This window comes from Phaenicophaeus curvirostris, chromosome 1, assembly GCF_032191515.1.
Source record: "Phaenicophaeus curvirostris isolate KB17595 chromosome 1, BPBGC_Pcur_1.0, whole genome shotgun sequence".
NCBI lineage: Eukaryota > Metazoa > Chordata > Aves > Cuculiformes > Cuculidae > Phaenicophaeus > Phaenicophaeus curvirostris.
The window spans coordinates 123256081-123274471 of record NC_091392.1 but is presented as its reverse complement, the minus strand read 5'-3'; the positions used below and the strand labels follow the sequence as shown (position 1 = coordinate 123274471).

At 39.7% G+C, this 18391-nt stretch overlaps 1 protein-coding gene across 10 annotated transcripts in view; it reads right to left on the bottom strand.

The window, feature by feature from the left end:
* DMD (dystrophin) overlaps window positions 1–18391 on the bottom strand; it is a 1224073-nt gene that overhangs the window by 58389 nt on the left and 1147293 nt on the right. For all 10 annotated transcript variants that reach the window (XM_069873469.1, XM_069873460.1, XM_069873489.1 and 7 more), the window contains 3 exons: window positions 10626–10700; window positions 4266–4467; window positions 1343–1428 (listed from right to left, as the gene is read on the bottom strand). In XM_069873469.1, the coding sequence (XP_069729570.1) occupies window positions 1343–1428; window positions 4266–4467; window positions 10626–10700 (363 nt within the window). The remainder of the gene's footprint in view (window positions 1–1342; window positions 1429–4265; window positions 4468–10625; window positions 10701–18391) is intronic.

Sequence of the window (18391 nt, the reverse complement as noted above, 5' to 3'; positions counted from 1 at the left end):
CTCCCATCACCTCTGCAAGCCTCAAGACTTGTGTCTAGCACAATCACCTCTGCTCCGCTGCACATATGAGAGAAAAAAAATTTAAGGGGTGCGACTCCTTGCAAACTTGCAGCAATACTAATAGCAATTGCACTGTGACTTCAGCATGGACAGGTGAAGCCATACTACAGTCTGGCAGAGAGAATTCTTTCCTCTCTCACAAACTCCTCAGCTTTCAATTTCCCCATCATTAAAACATTAAGTATTCTACAACTTTAAGAAGGGAGGTTATGCATTACTGTGCACACACACTGCAGAAGACTATATGTAACTTCAATAATCCTCAATGAAATATTGTTTTGAAAAAATCTGTATTGAATAATTTTCTGAATACTTTTTCACAACACCCACATGAAACATCCAGAATTCTAAACTGTGACATTTATGATTGCCCTAAAATCTGATCCAGTTATACATAGTCATGCACAGACGCTGTTGTCGGAACTCTTCAGCAAACTTTGATTTTCAGTATTGAAGGATAGAATAATAACAATTGATGAAGAACTGCTTTGTTAATGGGTCAAATCCCAGAGGTTATTTTTTTAGTGTTTTTTTTTTTTAAATGCATAAATGAGTGATACCAGTTGATTTTAGTAGAAAGTTACTCTTGAGAACTGCTCTTATCAGTAGATCTTTTCTGGACCTTAGCCTCACTAATGGACTGATTCATTTATAAGACAAAACTAAAACTTAAAATGGAATTTTTTCAATTATTTCAGGACTTGGTCCTGAAAGCATAAAGTACGTAATAAGACCCTGACCACACTGTGGAAAACATTTTAAAAATACAATATATTTTAAAGTGCTATAATGCAAGATGACCTGCAAACATGCAGTTTTGTATATGAAGGTCTGATAAACTAGTGGTCTCCAAGGCAGGGGGTGATCAACCACAGGGGGTGAGCAAGATAATTCATACATTGGGGTGTTATAAGGAAATATTTTTTTTTGTTCTGTTAATAAATTAAACAAAAAAAATAGTGTTTATTTCATCTTTATCTCACTCTTTTTCAATATCTATTTTGTTTATGTTTTATAATGTACATACTAGCACAGTACTACATGTATATTTTACAAATAAATACACATCTATTGAAGGTGCACACTCAAAAAGGTTTGGGGCCCACTGTGCTAAACTACCTAAATCCATGCTGGGCAAAAAACTGAAAGCATCAGGTGGAGCAAATTAACACACTTTTCATCTGAACTACCTGTGTGCTACTTAAATGTTTATGCAATAAATAGGAGGAATAAAATCAGAATATAAACATAAGTTAAAACTAGAAGAATTACATTTACTTACATCTATATTTATCTTCCAGGTGTGCTTTACAAAGGGATACAACACCAGTTTTGAAAGATAAGACACGGATTCTTCCTGTTCGACCCCTAATGAAAAACAAAACATTGGCTGATAATATGATCCACACAAGTTGCAATTTGTCTACTATAATGAAGTTCACCACAGTACCATAGGTGTCATAAATAGAGTCCCCCATAGAACCATGTTGCCCAGCACATGCTGGACCTTTTATTAGATAAGCTAGAAACAAAATATAAAATATGGTTGCGGCTCCACAAGCACAGCTGAATTGTAATGTGCCATTTTATCAGTCAAAACAGAAATGGTCTTGTTAGGAAATAATTACTCACCTCCTCTTTCATGATAAGAGCGAGAGTAAAGATTCTTTACCCTACACTTACTTGAAAGGCTTCTCTAGGAACTACTGCTATTCTCAGAGGAGATGAGGTTCCTGACAGAAAAGAAAGCCACCCGTTTTGCCAAAGACAATATAACTTCACTTTAATTAGAAATGTGAGGTAGCAGTTGTTTTTTGAAAGTCTTTGCTTACTGTCCATCAGCCCTGCCCTGACTTGTTTGAGAAGGAGCCAGGCATGCAACAGCAGCTTCCGCCAGCAGTGCACAGTGATGGAGGCACTGGTAAGACATTCAGATGAACGATGAAACTTGGCTAGAAATCACAAGGCAGACAGGCTGCACAGTTATGCCATTAACAAGATGGCATAGTTTCTGAGCTCCTCCTTGCAGCACTCAAACCTGTCCTGCGCAGTGCCAAGGAGCTGGTATACCTCCCAATCAGTCACTGTACTGCGTCTGGTCAGCCTTCCCCTCACACTTACTCCTCTGCCTTGTCATGTGTCCATGGTGTTACTTTTGCTTTTTAACACGACTGTAGTAAGAACATCCTCCTCTGTGCTGCAGGCAACACAATGACAAACCTTCACATCTTCTCTCAGTCATCTGCTTTAGCTCAATTTACTTCCAGCTGCTGGCTTCCCCCAACACTTTTATTTCTGACAGCATTTCAAATACATAACATCTATTGCAAACAAAGACATACACAACATAGGAAGCTAATGCCTAAATAGCACATTTCTGAAGCAGAGCCTTATCAACAGTTTTAAAGTGTCATCAGTAAGAACACCACTGCATAAAAAAGATAAATGATGTACAAGGATGTCATAGTCATGCATTAGACTGCACTATTTGGCAAAGGTGCGTGTTGTCCTTTTAATCATAGAAAAGCCAGCAGTGTGCACTTACACATGCCTCCCCTGCAAACCCTATAAAAGGTGCAGACAGAAACTAGCGGACAAAGCTGCATTCAGTATTTGCAACCTTTACTTAAGAGTCCTATGTTTTTCATCATGAATAAGCATTCATCTTTTACCTCTGCTTTCCACACTCCACTCCTCTTTCTCCTCTCCCTCATATCTTTTCCAAATTAATTATCATCTGTGCCCTGAGAAACTCCTGCTGATGAATACCAGGCTCATGCAAATTATACAGGAGAAAAATGCAGAATGATGATTTCCCTGCAAGGCATATTAAATTGAAACTTGCGCGAATTATGAGTTGTTCAGTTCACTCTCCTCTCCTCCCAAGTCAAACCAATAATTTAGCATGCTACTGCAAATGAGCATGAGTGACTGATCAATTAAAACAAATCTGAAACATGCTGGATTTGCAGAACTGTGCCTGTAATTACACCAGTCATTGACTGTGAATTTGATTAATATCTTTACAAATGACAGTTTTCAATTATAAGAAATGTAAAGATCAGTATGTATACTTAAATGTCTCCAGTACTGCTATGTATACTGCTTGATCTCCGCCTATTAAGTTTACAATGGAAACTAAACACATGTAAACCCCAGGGTCACCACTCTTACCAGCATAATTCGAACTTGAGCTTCAGCAAAATAGCTATGAGCTTTCCTCATACATAGAACACCTCTGTGTTTCATTGCATTCTGCAATTCAGAGTTCCCCAGCATACCTAGGGAATTCCCTGGAGGCAGTCAATTATAATTTCTAATGTTGTACTTTCAGTACAGCGCAATGTAAAGAAAACTAGACTCGACAAGACAAATCTAAACTGGACAGCCCAGCTTAGGAGCAGACTGTGGAATGACCTCTTACTTCTCTCTTTGCCTCTAATGTAGCTGATTTGGATCAACATCCCTAGTACACCTTTTTTAGTTTTCGCTAATTGGGTGTCTTGGTTTATATTTTATTCCTAGTTGATGATAACTCAGAAGTGGATCAGAATTCTGTGAAAGCCAAAGCAGAATAAAGAAATAAAATCTAGCTCTTAAAGGAATATAGCCCCATTCCCTACTGCCAGCACACTACACAAAAATATAGTGTAATCTGGGTAAACCACTTCAGAGGATACTGCAAGTGCTGTCGAGGACGTTATAAACAAATGGCTTATCAGAGGTGATCCTCCAAGAACAGACTGTACAAATCTGTACTTTTTTATTTGCATGTAATCATGGGCACGATTCAGTGCTGTGATGAACGGTGGATGCAAGAAAAACATTATGGCGCTTCATTTCCATACAGTTCAAAATGTCAATGGAAAGACAATGATTTACCCCTGTTCTTCCATTTCTATACATAAATGTTTATTCTGCCATAGTAATAAGCATGTCTGGCTGAAGATGGCTGATAGGAACTTTAAAAAAACAAAGACTTCCACTGATGTTCCCCCTCCCTAAATCCACTAAATACAAAATAGTGCAGTCATTAAACCATTAGGTTTATTAAACTTTCACTTCAACTATGTTTGGTTGGGGTTTCTTTTCAGTTTCAAGCCATTCATTTTATAATGAGGTACATGGCTTGTTACCCTTTTCTCCTTTTTCTTGTGCTTCTGGGAAAGCTCCCGATCCCCCATGCTCAGAGCACCCATACATACGTGTCATAGACATTCAGCAGCCAGTTGAGGCACATGTCCACGCAGAGAGGAACGTTGACCAGGTTATTGTGGTCTTGTTCCAGTCGATCGTAAATGGTGGTCAAGCAGTTAATGATCTGTAGAATATCCATCGGCTGGTCATTTTGTTTGAGATTATGCTGGTCCAAGGCATCACAGGCAGCAGACAGACTCAGGAGATCCACTGTTAAAATAATAATTTAAAAAAAAAAAAGCAACACAATCAAGATTGAAGAGAAACAGTGGTAGCATTATGCATACCCAAAAAGTAAACAGAACAATTTGCTTTGCTTATATGCATGGCCAGAGGACATTTTACATGCTCTGGAAGTCACGTGTGAGATTGGTTTCAAAACTCCTACAGGTGCACTGTTTATTCAGCTGTGGTCTTAGAGAGCAGTGTTTATAGAAGTGAAATCTGTTTCATTTTTAGCTGTAAAGTATCTATTATGTTATTTGATCCCATGGAAACATTACACATTAATTACTATGTAAGTAAAAATTATGTTTTATGTTTCTGCAGATGGGCTAATATTTGACTACTCCATTCACCAAATGTGCTCTAAATATAGTACACGTCAGCAGCTTTCCTGAGACGTGCCCTCCATTTCTTACAGAAGTGGAGTAATCTTAACCAAACAAAACTACACAAGGAATAAGCAAACAAATCACAAATGAACTGGGATTAACCTCTCTGTTGACTTTTCCTCTTGTGAGAACAGGAGAAAGGATCCAGAAACGTTAGATGACCTATTTCAGTATTAATGAAATGTATCCATTTTTAATTCTGCAGAGCATTCACATTTATAAATATGTCTATGATTTTATGGAGTAAGACACATTTAAATTTCTCAGTTAACGTACAACAGAGTTTTTTGTCATGGTCATTTAAAGACTTGATTTTCGTTCCAATTCAAGTCAATTGCATTTTGAAATTTGGATGTCCAAGGTGAAATAGTTCCTTTCTCCATTCTTCGTCTCTGCATACATCAATGTCAACGGGGCCATCACAGTTTAGGGGACACCAAATCAGACAGTTGTGGGATGTTGGTTTACAAAGTAGAACAGGAATAAGAACAAATGAAATCAGAAAAATGAGGCTATTGACACAGATCTCCCTGATGACACATGAAAACTCTTTGCAATTCCTTGCAGAGAATTTTCAGAGTGTGAGCAACGGGGATATTTCAGCCCAGATGCTGTCAGTCCTGCTCATACATGAGCAGTAACAAAGTGCAGCATGATTCAACATGACTCGAAGGAGTAGGATCTGGCCCAAAGTTAACTGCCCAAAATCATCCAGGAAATTCATCACAAAACTGGGAAATGAACCAGCCCGACTGCACAAACCATTTTTAGTCTCATTGGCATGAAAATGTGCTTCATGGAGCCTTGGTAAGCAACATCTCTCAGTGACGTAAAAAAAAAATAATGTGCAGATGCTAAATGCAAAACCCCATACAGGATTTTTTTAAGAAATACATCCAGCTTAAGGGCACGTTTGCCAGATTCACACTTCAGTATCCTATTTTATCATGGATGAAGGCTGACCCTTTGATGTCCTAGTGGAAATGAAAAATACTTTAGCTGCACACAGGGCTGCCTGGTAATGCTGCATGGACAGTAAACTGGGATTTCATAATTGCCAGAAGAATTTCAGGAGTATAAATTCCATTGGAAATCAATAGAGACTTCTGCTACTAAATCCCTTAAGCACTTTTAAAAATTTCATCCTGTAAGCCTGACACAAGAGTGAATGAGAAAAGCTTGGAATGCTATCCCCATTGTTATGCCAAGAAATTTAACTTTGAATCTGCGGGTTTGTGCAGGGTTTTAATGGAATTTTACTTTTTTCACATCAGTATATAGGTATTTATTAAAAGAAAATCTTTTGGAATACTATGTTTAACCTACTAGCATATAAAATACAGCTATTCTAAGGTCAGTGTTATATCCCACAAAAACATATTTATCCAGCCCATGCACAAGAGTCTCAGAAAGATGCTTTTCTTCCAATAATTTATTAGTCAAACTGAAAATAGAGCACTGCCTTCAAAACACCTTTAACACAAGTGTTAGAATGAACTGTCAGTTTCTCTGAGACAATGAATCAACCGTAATTAAATGAACTCCTCAAGCCTCTGAGTGGCAGCTTAATTATATATGCAGCTATGGCTAAACAAGGGTCATTCCATTTTGTGAAAGCTTTTCCCACTAATAAGCAGCAATTTCTGAAACGCCTTTCACCTCGCTCTTCATCAACCTCCTGTCCTATCTTGAAGTTAATAACACACGTTCATCTTATAACAAACAAAAAGTGCTTGCCACCACACTCTGCTTTAGGGAACTTCTTTTTATGGGAAGAAAAGTGGCTCTGGCCTTTGCCACATTAAGCTCCTCCGGCACCTTTCCCACCAAGATTAAAGAAATGTGTGTGTGTTGGGGGCGGGGGGGGGATGTCCTCTCCCAGAACGAGGAATTGTGCATTTCTTTTCTGAAAGCAAATATGGAGGCCCCATAAACGACACTCTCAAAAGACAAGTCCCACAGTCAGATATGTATTTAAGAGTTGTATATTCATAGCCATTCGGTGATTTGCAAAGCTTCAACTGAAATAAACCATAGCACTTTATGCTCTGAACTTTTTGTGAGTGCTTTGTCACTCTTTTGTTCTTTCCTATTTAAAAGTCCAAAACTGACTCCAAAATCTGTGTGAGCAATAGCTTCCAGCTTATTTTGAAGTCTAAGTCATCTATACAAATAGTTCTTTGGCCTCTAAGGCAAGAGAAAAAACGTTAGGATGTTTGTAACTAGACACCAACCTGCGGCCAGGCTGCAGGAAAATTATAAAAGGTGATGTGGAACAACTAATCCACTGGAGGACAAATATGACAACAGGCAGGAGACAGTACGCTGTGGAGGTCACATGCTGAACTTGGGGAAAACTCAACATATGGCTGGTGATAAAAAGTATTAATGGTGTTCCCAGAATGCAAGATCATCTCCTCCATAACCTGCCGCTGTTGGCTGACACATTAAAAAATATATTTAATCTAGCCTGTACAAAATCAAAGGAAAAAAGCACCCTAACAGAAGTTCCTGAATATTTTCTTTTGCTGTATCTCCAAGAAAGGTTTGTGAATACATCTCATTTTATTGACATCATAACGTTCAGATGTGGTTTGCACTTGAAGACCAGAATTTTTAAAAGTAGTGAAACAAGAAAGTCAACATGCTTTGATGTGATTATCAAAGGAAATCATATATTTTAAAAACAAAAAACGTTGCAACAGTTACACGTGGGATGCCCACAATAATTTTGAAGGCTGGGATGATACAGCCACACACTAGATTCTTCTAAGGTAACACAATACACAAGTATTTTTTTTTTGTTAACAATTATCATATTCCGTAGTCTTCTTTAGCTTTAATGTCCTAGTGTTTTAACGTCCATTGGGCTGATTCACAAACTGAATCATAGAATCACTAGATTGGAAAAAACCTCTGAGATCATCAAGTCCAACCGCACCTGTCCTCTACTAAATCATAACTCTGAGCACTTCATCTACCTGTCTTTTAAATACCCCCAGAGATGGTGACTCCATCACCTCCCTGGGCAGCCTCTTCCAGCGTTTGATAACCCTTCCAGTGAGATTTTCAAGTGTCCAATCTGAATCTCCCCTGGCACATGATCCAGCAGTGTGCCCGGGTGGCCAAGAAGGCCAATGGCATCTTGGCTTGTATCAGAAACGGCGTGACCAGCAGGTCCAGGGAGGTTATTCTCCCTCTGTACTCGGCACTGGTGAGACCACTCCTCGAATACTGTATTCAGTTCTGGGCCCCTTACCATAAGAAGGATGTTGAGGCTCTGGAGTGAGTCCAGAGAAGAGCAATGAAGCTGGTGAAGGGTCTGGAGAACAGGCCTTATACGGAATGGCTGAGAGAGCTGGGGTTGTTTAGCCTGGAGAAGAGGAGGCTGAGGGGAAACCTCATTGCTCTCTATAACTACCTGAAAGGAGGTTGTGGAGAGCACAGTGCTGGCCTCTTCTCCCAAGTGACAGGGGACAGGACAAGAGGGAATGGCCTCAAGCTGCACCAGGGGAGGTTCAGGCTGGACATTAGGAAAAAATTTTTCACAGAAAGGGTCATTGGGCACTGGCACAGGCTGCCCAGGGAGGTGGTTGAGTCCCCTTCCCTGGAGGTGTTTAAGGCACAGGTGGACGAGGCACTGAGGGGCATGGGTTAGTGTTTGATAGGAATGGTTGGACTCGATGATCTGGTGGGTCTCTTCCAACCTGGTTATTCTATGATTTTACGAAGCCATTCCCAGTCCTAGACTGGTCTCAACTCCCCTGAAAAGCAGCAAGTCTAAGAAGAGTTCATTTTCAAAACTGTTTCTATTCTTGCCACCGAGAAATAGGTTGCACTTCCACTTCTGCGGGCTCTGTATTGTACACACATCTTTAAAGTGCTCCTCAGTACACAACACTGCTCTGCTTTTTATAAAGTTTGCAGGAAAGTATATATATATATACACACACATTTAAAATTCTGCGATTTTAAAACCAAAATAAAAAGTAAGAGCTAAAAGGAGCACCTACTATAGGTAGAATTTAGGGATTTTTGGCTGTGTATAAGAACCCTGAAACCCCACGCTGTGCTCTATTTCTACTAGTGCCAAATTGCAGAAAAAGAATTTTGTAATGAGTTGATTTTTTTTTTTAAAAATCTAATTAATCTGAGTTCACAGGGGACATTGAAATCATAGGGTACAAAAATACAATGATGGTGTCTCCAAGCAAAAATATTTGTGAGAACAAAGACTGCTAACCAAATTCCTTAAATACTTCTCCTTAGATACAAGTATGAAGAATGTGCTAAAGTAATCAGTGTAAGCACCACTGCTTGTCTCTGAAAACATCCATTCTCAGAAAATCAACCTAAATGTAACCTCGAGAAATGAACTGACTTCAGTGCATAACTACAATTCCACATTATGAAGTCCAAGATGAGCCTAGAATTATTCAATGGTACAAATCAGGGTAATATGGATAAAGTACGGTGCAACGTTTTGCACTTTCAGAAATAAAAACCTGTTACAAGTTACACTTGTGCATTGCTAGCTACAGAAACTTTTAATTCCAAAAATTTTAGTTCCTTAAGTGGTGCACTTACCAGGAATACTTTACACTGCATATCATTCCAATTTCTTTACTCTACCCTCTCAAAATGAGTGTAGCAGGAATGCTGCACTATGGAAAGATGTTTGTATCACAGATCATCATAGCTCTTTCTTTGTCACTGCATTCATGTTGAAATAATTCATTAAGTTACAAGACTTACTGCTTTTTTTTTCTCTTTTTTTTTTCCTATTTTTTTATAAATTCAGAACCAAAATCCGTTCCTTAGTGGAATTCACCCAAGGTTATAAGCCTAAAAGTAAACATGCTCAAAGATACTGAGGTTTGACACAGTTCCAGAAAGCATGTGAGCACAAATCCAAACTTGAAATAAATGAACAGTTGAGACACTTGCAACTGTGTCAGAAATTTAACCCTGTAATTAAATGCCCAATAGTGAATGTTAAAATATTTTAATAACTCTCCAAACTGTACTACCTAATAAACTGCTTGCTTTGGCAACTGATTGGCCTACCAAGAAAATGATGAACAAATTATTTAGCTATCAGGTTACAATAAGCTGAAGATGAAACATCACTCTAGCGACATGTAAAATACCGAACACCAGCTGAGAGAATTAAAACGTTAGAACATGCACATCACTAAAGTACAGCTGATGAGAGACTTCTGAACATAACCAAAAACTGAGGAAAAATGAAGCTAAATGTTTATTGTTATGATCTCATTTAAAGGCAACAACCCCTCAGGGGTTCATGATTCAACTTAAACCACTAATGACTCCAGCTCTGACGCTATTATTTCACCTGAACTCTCACCATTCCCAACATACTCAAATCCTGTTTGTTCTGTCTTTAACTGTAAAGCTGTGGCTGATGCAGGATATGGCTCTGGTAACGAGCACGGAGAAAATACCTGGCTAAAAAGTATAAAGTTAAGAAACATGTAAGGGATGTTAGCTTTGTTTCTAGTCCATTCCTCTGTCTTACAACGGACAGATCTGCGGATCACCCAGCACTGGTTTAATAAAGAATGGGCAACACAGTGGCAGCAGATGACCCTTCAGGTGAGAGGTTTCCTGTACAAGGTAGAGCTGGGGGTATGTGTTGCGGGGTGGGGGTGGTGTTTTTCTGCTTCTAAAAGCTGAGAACAGGCTTGTCATAAAGTCTTCCCAGCAGTGGGCAAGGCACGGGCACATACTTACAGCAGAGGGCTTTCTGAAGCCTGCGGAGTTTCATGGCAGTCCTGTACGCCGAGAACCTGACGTTGTTCAGATCAGCTGTAGGGGGGAAATATTAAAATAAAAGATCAGCTTTACACCTTAGAAATAACCACAGTCACAAAAACGTTGTTAAATTGAACTAGAAGAATATACTTACTGGTTTCAAGAACAGAAGGGCAAAAAAAATGTATTTTAGAAACTCTGCTTCACTGAGCAAAAGCCTTCAAAACCTTGACAATCAATCATCCAAAAGAAAAACACAAAGTCCTAAAGCATTACTTCCTTTTGTTCAAAGGCATTGAACTTAAGAGCACTTGAAAGGACAACATCAGTGACTGCAGTAGTGTTGTCTGAAAACATAGGAGCCTTTCACAAGGCAGGCACTGTAAGAGAGATAAGAACCTGAAACTCCATCTTGTCTGCCTGACACCAGCCAGGCTGTGGGCAGGCAGCCCTGAGAGAAAAGCTTTGCCCAGGAAAAAGCAGGTGACTCTCAGCTACTGCTGAAAAAAAACTTCTAACAAAACCAATGAAACTTTTGTGTTTTCCCAGCCATGCCCTGAGATGTAAAACCTTCCTGTCGAGAAGCCAGTTCATTCAGGCAGACAAATACCCAGGTTTCCACCTCCAAAACGAAGCTGGTGAAGGGTCTGGAGAACAGGCCTTATGAGGAATGGCTGAGAGAGCTGGGGTTGTTTAGCCTGGAGAAGAGGAGGCTGAGGGGTGACCTCACTGCTCTCTATAACTACCTGAAAGAAGGTTGTAGAGAGGAGGGTGCTGGCCTCTTCTCCCAAGTGACAGGGGACAGGACAAGAGGGAATGGCCTCAAGCTGCACCAGGGGAGGTTCAGGCTGGACATTAGGAAAAAATTTTTCACAGAAAGGGTCATTGGGCACTGGCACAGGCTGCCCAGGGAGGTGGTTGAGTCCCCTTCCCTGGAGGTGTTTAAGGCACAGGTGGACGAGGCACTGAGGGGCATGGGTTAGTGTTTGATAGGAATGGTTGGACTTGATGATCTGGTGGGTCTCTTCCAACTTGGTTATTCTATGACTCTATGAAAATGGTGGGGAGCCACTGAGGTCCAGCAGCACAGTGGGGAATGGCACCCAGTTAGGAACAAACAGTGTGGTGTGATTTCTGTTAGAGTCTTTTCATGCGGTTAACAAAATAAAGACATCAGTGCAAGTGCCCACAGAGCTTGCAAACCTCCCAGGACATTAAAGAGATGAGGTGTCCCATACATCACACCAGTCACACCACATCAGAACTTATACAAGCCTCTCAGCACCCAGGAGAGGCTCTGTACTGTCTACCTGAACACTATTCAACACCAAGTTCTGATTGTCTCCACAGCAAGGGACAGCAACTGGCCTGTCATCTAAGAAGTGAACACTAGACAAAACTGAAAAGAAAGGAGGGGCTGTCTTGGACCAAATCTGGCCAGGAAACTGCATTTGCATCTTTCTCTTCTGTGAAACCAGTCTGAGGAAGATGTGCTTATTCTAATATTGTCCCTGGCTTTGCTGAGGGTGGCCTTAGGCAAACCCAATTTACAATAAGAACGGAGGGGATTCACTGAAAGTTGGGTTGAAAGTACTGTGGCTGAATTCCTGCCATCAGTGCCACTACATCAGCTAACTCATAATTTACAACTAGATTTGGCATACTGAGACTGCAGTGCAGAGATACCACCACTGCTTGCATTACTTAGAAACAAATTCAGATTGCAGAAGTGAGCACATAACTCTGGCAAAGGGCTGTTGTTCATGCGAGTAGAACAACAAATACTCAAGCCAACTGTGTGCAGCTGCAAGCTGGTAGAGAACACAGGTAATTCATCAAGGCTTCTGCTCTGGGGGCAAGTCCATGAATGAGTGCTGTTTCCCCAGTGGCACTGCCAGTTCCCCTTAGGGATGCTACAGTGAAGCCCTGGGGGTGGTGAGGGGCACTCTTGTGTGGTACAGCACAGTCACCTCCACTACTGACAAAACAGACTGCAGCTGGCATGCTTTTGACTCTCTCATCTACCCAACTAATTCCTGGGCACAGACACTCCTGGGCATTTGAACAGTCTAGGGATCGTTTCCAACAGATCAGTTGGCATCCTGTAATTCAAGGGTTTTCTAGCACAGAAAGGGACAATTTGTGCCAGCCAGTTTCACCATCCTAAATGCATTTAATTTACTAATGAAACTCATGGGGCCTAAGGAGTTAATGATGGGAAAGTGTGTGGAAAATGTAAACTACTATGTAAATACAAAAAGAACATTAAAAAAAACAAACCGGGCTCAGAATAAAGGTCCATTTAGCCCAATAAGCTGTCTCTAAGCCTGGCAGACTCTTGGAGAAAGAATGTGATGAGAAACAGGGCAAATACAAAACAGTTCATTGTTGGCATATGCACTGAGGTGCTATAAAGCTGTTTGCAATGTGGTAGCTTGGGTATAACTATCCCAACCAACATCATTTACAGGGCTGCACAGGTATAGGCAGCAGAGGGAATATAATCTCAATTACATTAATTTTAATTAAGCTGTTCTGAATGAGTAATTTGAGGTTTGATAATTCAATAGTTTTGTATAACTTAATCAAAACTATGGAACATTTCTAAAGCATGTCATAGAGTAGAAGGGAAAGTTTCAGCTTAGTATATTTTTTCTTTTTCTTTTCACCTTTTTAATGACCAGTTCTCTCGTGTATTGTTCCTGCCAGCTCCCTTTCCCACAATCATCCTGACACGTCCAGAAGCCTTAATGTGGTGTGGAATACAGTGAGCAATTTAAATCAAGTGACTTAATTTGTCTTGAAGGGAAATTAATAAGGCAGTCTCTTGCAAACACTGTGATTTCAGTTACGTTTTGTACCCATGCTGCAAATCTGCACTTATATCCCGAAAAAGAATACATACTAAATTACAGCTAGTGTTTGATAAAATAAAGAAGCCTTCCCTAAATTTTCCCCAACTAGTCTAAAAAAAGCTTCTCCAATTATTATTTATATTTTAAGAAATATTAGTAAATGTATACACATACTTCAGGCATTGCTCAGGGCAGAAAGTACAATCCATGAAGACGCTTTACCCTGAAAGTACTGTAGTTTACATCTATTTTCCTGTATATATAATACACACTGAATTTGTTATCAGCCATTATGACATTGCTGCCAAGAAGCATCTGCTGTAAATGATCAACAAGCAATGTCAGGAGCTAGTTTTGGAGCCCTCACCTCAGGTTTTGGGAAAGCAGCAGCGATGTATGCTTTTGACTTTACATACTGAGGCCAAGAGCAGCTATCGCATGCCTCCACTCCCACCTTCACTGCTGTTCTCAGCATTAACCCACGTTCACTTACTGTCCCTGTGCCAATTGCTCACCTCCTATCTTCATTATGCCACCACCTCTGTGCTCCTGATGGACAGCTCTCTTGCCAGGTGGTGACAGTTATTTGAGGTTGCTGGACCTTAATGATTTAGTCTACCCCCCACCTACTGCTATGAAACTGCCGGTGGTGTCTTTCTTCCCCGAGAGCTACTGCTGGAACAAATGTCTTGCTCTGTGGAGCAAAGAGGGGAGTTCAGGTCTCTGCTAATTGGGTTCAAAATATTTCCCCTGTTGGGATATGACCCCATTTAAATGAACCGTAGAACATAAGACTGTCAGGGAGTAAGACTTGGTCATTGAGCTCCAGAGCGTTGGAAGTAATGTCACCACTAACAGCAAGGGAGAAGACTGAGTGAGGCAGCACAAGGCACTGCCTGACGCCCAGCCACCTGCTGCTGCTGGGAACTTGTGGAGGAGGAAGGAGGCTCAAGCAGCAGAAACCTTCTGAGGTCCTACGGATTCATGAGTAGTTCCTCCTTCGCTGTGAGTTTTTTCCCTGCCTAGGTCCTGAGGGAAAAAAAAATCTGATGCTTTCTCCACTCCCAAATAGTTCACTAAAAGAGTCAGAGCCTTAACTCCAAAAGTTCTATCACTTCTGAGCAGGTCAGAGAGCTCTGTATTACCACACATGCTCTCACCTAGCCTTTTCCTCTCACTTCTAGAAATTATGCACCATGAGGTGATCAGAGGGGCTGAAAAGCCCTTGGAGTATATGAGACTTTTGCAGGTTATTTAATGATACTTCCAGTCCTCATTCAGAAGGTAACTTGCAAGCTTTGAGCAAAAAGTGTAAATGCTCAAGAGTGTAATCTGGTTTTGGTCTGAAACAACGATGTAGTGGAAGAGGTCACCTGGCCCCTGGAAAAGAACAGTCTGGGGAAAAGACACTCATATTTACATCCCAGAGCAAAGAGAAATCATAGTTCTCCTGACACTCAGCCATGAATGACCTCTCTTTGCAAGGGAGTATAAATGCTTCTAGGAGAGAAGATTTAAGATCACGTTACAGAAAACCTGCAAGAGAGGGTAGGTGCTTACAGCTGATGACTTCACAGCAACACACAATTGCCACCAACACAGTAACGAGATCTCTCCATGATCTTCCCAAGCATCTGCTGCAGCCCTCCCACTGTCATCGTGAAAGGAGTCCAAAATGCTAAAGCACCAGTGACTCCCAGAAATTAAAAAGTATCTTTTTGCTGCTTTCTTCTTATTATTATAGACATGACAAGTGCCTCTCTTTGCTTCATGGCAGTTAATGCAGTAGGGAGAAGGTTATCTAGAAAACTGATTCCTTCCCTGTCCATCATGCGCCTACAACATATTAATAAGTTCTTATTCTTATTCACATTAATATGAATAACATTGGAAAAGAACTAGTGTTCTCATTACACACGCAGCTTTAATGAAGAGGACTCCAGTCGGCTGATAGGGAGAACTCAAATCAGAAATATCATAGAAAGATGATCAGATAATTAAATCCTAATTTTTTTTTGCATAATTATGCATGTTGTGAGAAATCTCAAAACTTAAGAGCTATGTTCTTCCTCAAAAGAGCTAATACAACCTCAACCATACATTTTCCAATGTTGTATTTCTATAGTATTGTAGAAACAGCTGCAATTACACACAGAAGACATTTTGAAGGTGGATAATTATTCATTTGAGAAGTGGTCAGGGATTTGTATCAAATATAAGATATTGTAGTTTTTTTTTAATTCTCCCGTGCTCAATTCCAGATTTTACATTAGGATATAAAAATTATTTTAAGAGGAAAAGCAAATCTTCGTATTCTTGACTCTTACTGCATGAAATAAGTTGGTAAGCAACTAAAAGCAGTAACAAAATTAAAGAACAACAATAAGCTTTTAAAAAGAAAATCTTCAACAAGAAGTTTAGAATCTAGCATGGTTGAGACATTTGTTTTTATTCTTAAGTAGTCACTTCTATAAACCAGACAATAGGTTTTAAGTAAGGTGTTACAACTGAACAGTTTTCCAAGGTGGCTCTTAAACAGACTAACCACCTTTAAGTTGCTCCTCCAGCTGCTATGTGTGCTGAATGACTGGGATGTTTCATTTCATAATGTACTGCCCTCTACAACAGACTAATCTCACTGAGTGTTAAAAAGCTCTGGGACAGCTCAGACTAACTCCTGTCAAATGTTGTTCATAGGAAGTCTTTTGTACCTGGAAATCACCTTGGTTTTTACATTAAAGAAGGTTACTTGTTTATACTACTGTGAGAATTATTATAACTCCCTTTTAATTAATAAATACAAAACATTAGCGTTGCACTGGATTTTATGGGCAGCAATTTTCTCACTGCCTAGACACCTTTAAACTGAAGAGAGTAGCTTGCATGCTTCAGGTGATAACTATCTCAAGAGTAAAATTTGGCAAGTTACAACTAACTTCTTTAAAAGAAACTAGGTCTCAGGTCAAATTCTCATCTTAATTTGATAAGATTTATAGAGTTTGGTTGGTTCGGGGTTTTTTGTGGTTTTTTTGTGGTTTTTCTTTACTCTCTCTTACCAGCAAGAAAAAAAATGTAAATCTACAGTGATATACCTCAGAACCTGAAAGTCTTACTCAACCATAGCTCATAGCTTGTGACATGCTCATAGAGCTGTTCATAAATACACTGCCTGCAGCGGATAAACTATTTTGGGAATTACATGTCACCGTTGTCTCTGAAAATGCCTAACAGAGGTTAAAAACTGTTTACTGTACAGTCCTGAACAGAGCATAATTTCACTACCAGACACTAAGCTTTCATGTTTCATCAGACATTAATGGCACTCAGACTTTTCAAGAAGCTTCGTCTCACATCAGTTCAATATAGCTGCTATTCCCTGACCAGCTGATAAGAATGTTGGGCTACTTCCTGCTGCCCAAAACCCAAATATAAATCTTTTAATGATGCCCTACAGTGACAGATATGGTCTCTTCAGGAACTGTAATCTAAAAATGCAAATTAGACAAATGCATAAAGGAAAGAAATTAATCAAGTAACACTGCTTAATATCAGTTGAGTCTCAGCCATTGACTCTTTTATTATAACACTAACTGATGCCATCATCTACATTACTCTGAGAATAACTAACAGTAAACAGTGCTATTAAACATACAGACATACAGCTTAATGACTCTCCATGAAACAATACGGCATGCTGTACTAGACCTGTCCCACTGAGTAAAAAAAAAAAACCAACAAACTGATAGACCCTCTGCAAAATCTTAAGTGGGAGGTACGCAGGGCATCAAAATGCTACTGACTGCATCCAGACCAAGTGGATGAACACCACAGTATATGTCAGCATCCTGACAACTGGACCAATTGAGATCACCTTTGGGAATTCAGTTTTAACGTGTAATGGCTTTTCTTCAGGATGCAAACCCAAAAGTGCAAGAAAGGATATCATGTACACCTGGGTTATACCCCTTTATATGGTTGAGTTGTGAGTAGAGTTTGCAGTCAGAAAGGTCAGAAACCCTTCAGGTATGCTAGATGAGAAGTAGCAGTAATGGAAAATCCTAAAATAAATAATTAACAAACAAGCATCAAAAAATATTAACAAATGGTGTTCATTTGCAAACCAAGACTGTAAAACTCTTGAGTAAAAGGTTCCCATATTAGTCACCTACAGAACATTACCAAGCAGAACATCAGTCTCTCTGTAATAGTCTTTCTCATTGCTAATATGCTGATGGTTTTCTTTTCAAGGGATAGAAGTTAACCTTTACCAACTAACTTCTCTACCATGGTTTTGTCTGTTAGGTGTATGCCTACACAAGATGCAATCACACACTATTAGAAAGATTACCTACTCTAGGTCTGACTACTAACCCCGGTAACAGAATCCAACCTGTTCTGTTTTCTGAAATGAGAAGTTTTTATTATTCAGATTGTAGTTGTCTTCAACAGGACATCAGTGAATAAGATACTTTTAAAGAAAGACTATATGTATCATATTATTGGATTTCAGTAGAAATCAGACGATGTGTGCAATAGGCACATGTCCTGTCAGTACAAACAGGGAAATAAATCAGTTGCATTCAAATAAAATCTCATATTCAATACATGATGTGTTAATAAACATTATTAATAAAAACTATTATGGCAGAGAGGGGCAATTTAGCCTTTTTAGGCAGCATTTCAGAAGGACAAATCAAAATATACAAACCAAAAAGAATAATGTTTATCTACCTTAGTCATTTGGAGGTGGAAGCTCACATTGCTGCAAAAGACCAGCAAGCCACAAGATCAACACAGCTACTGTGGCTCAGAGGCGCCTTCCAGCATTCTCCCTCCTTATGTTTAAAAAACCTCCAACACTTCTTCCACGTTCACCACAGAGAACTGCTG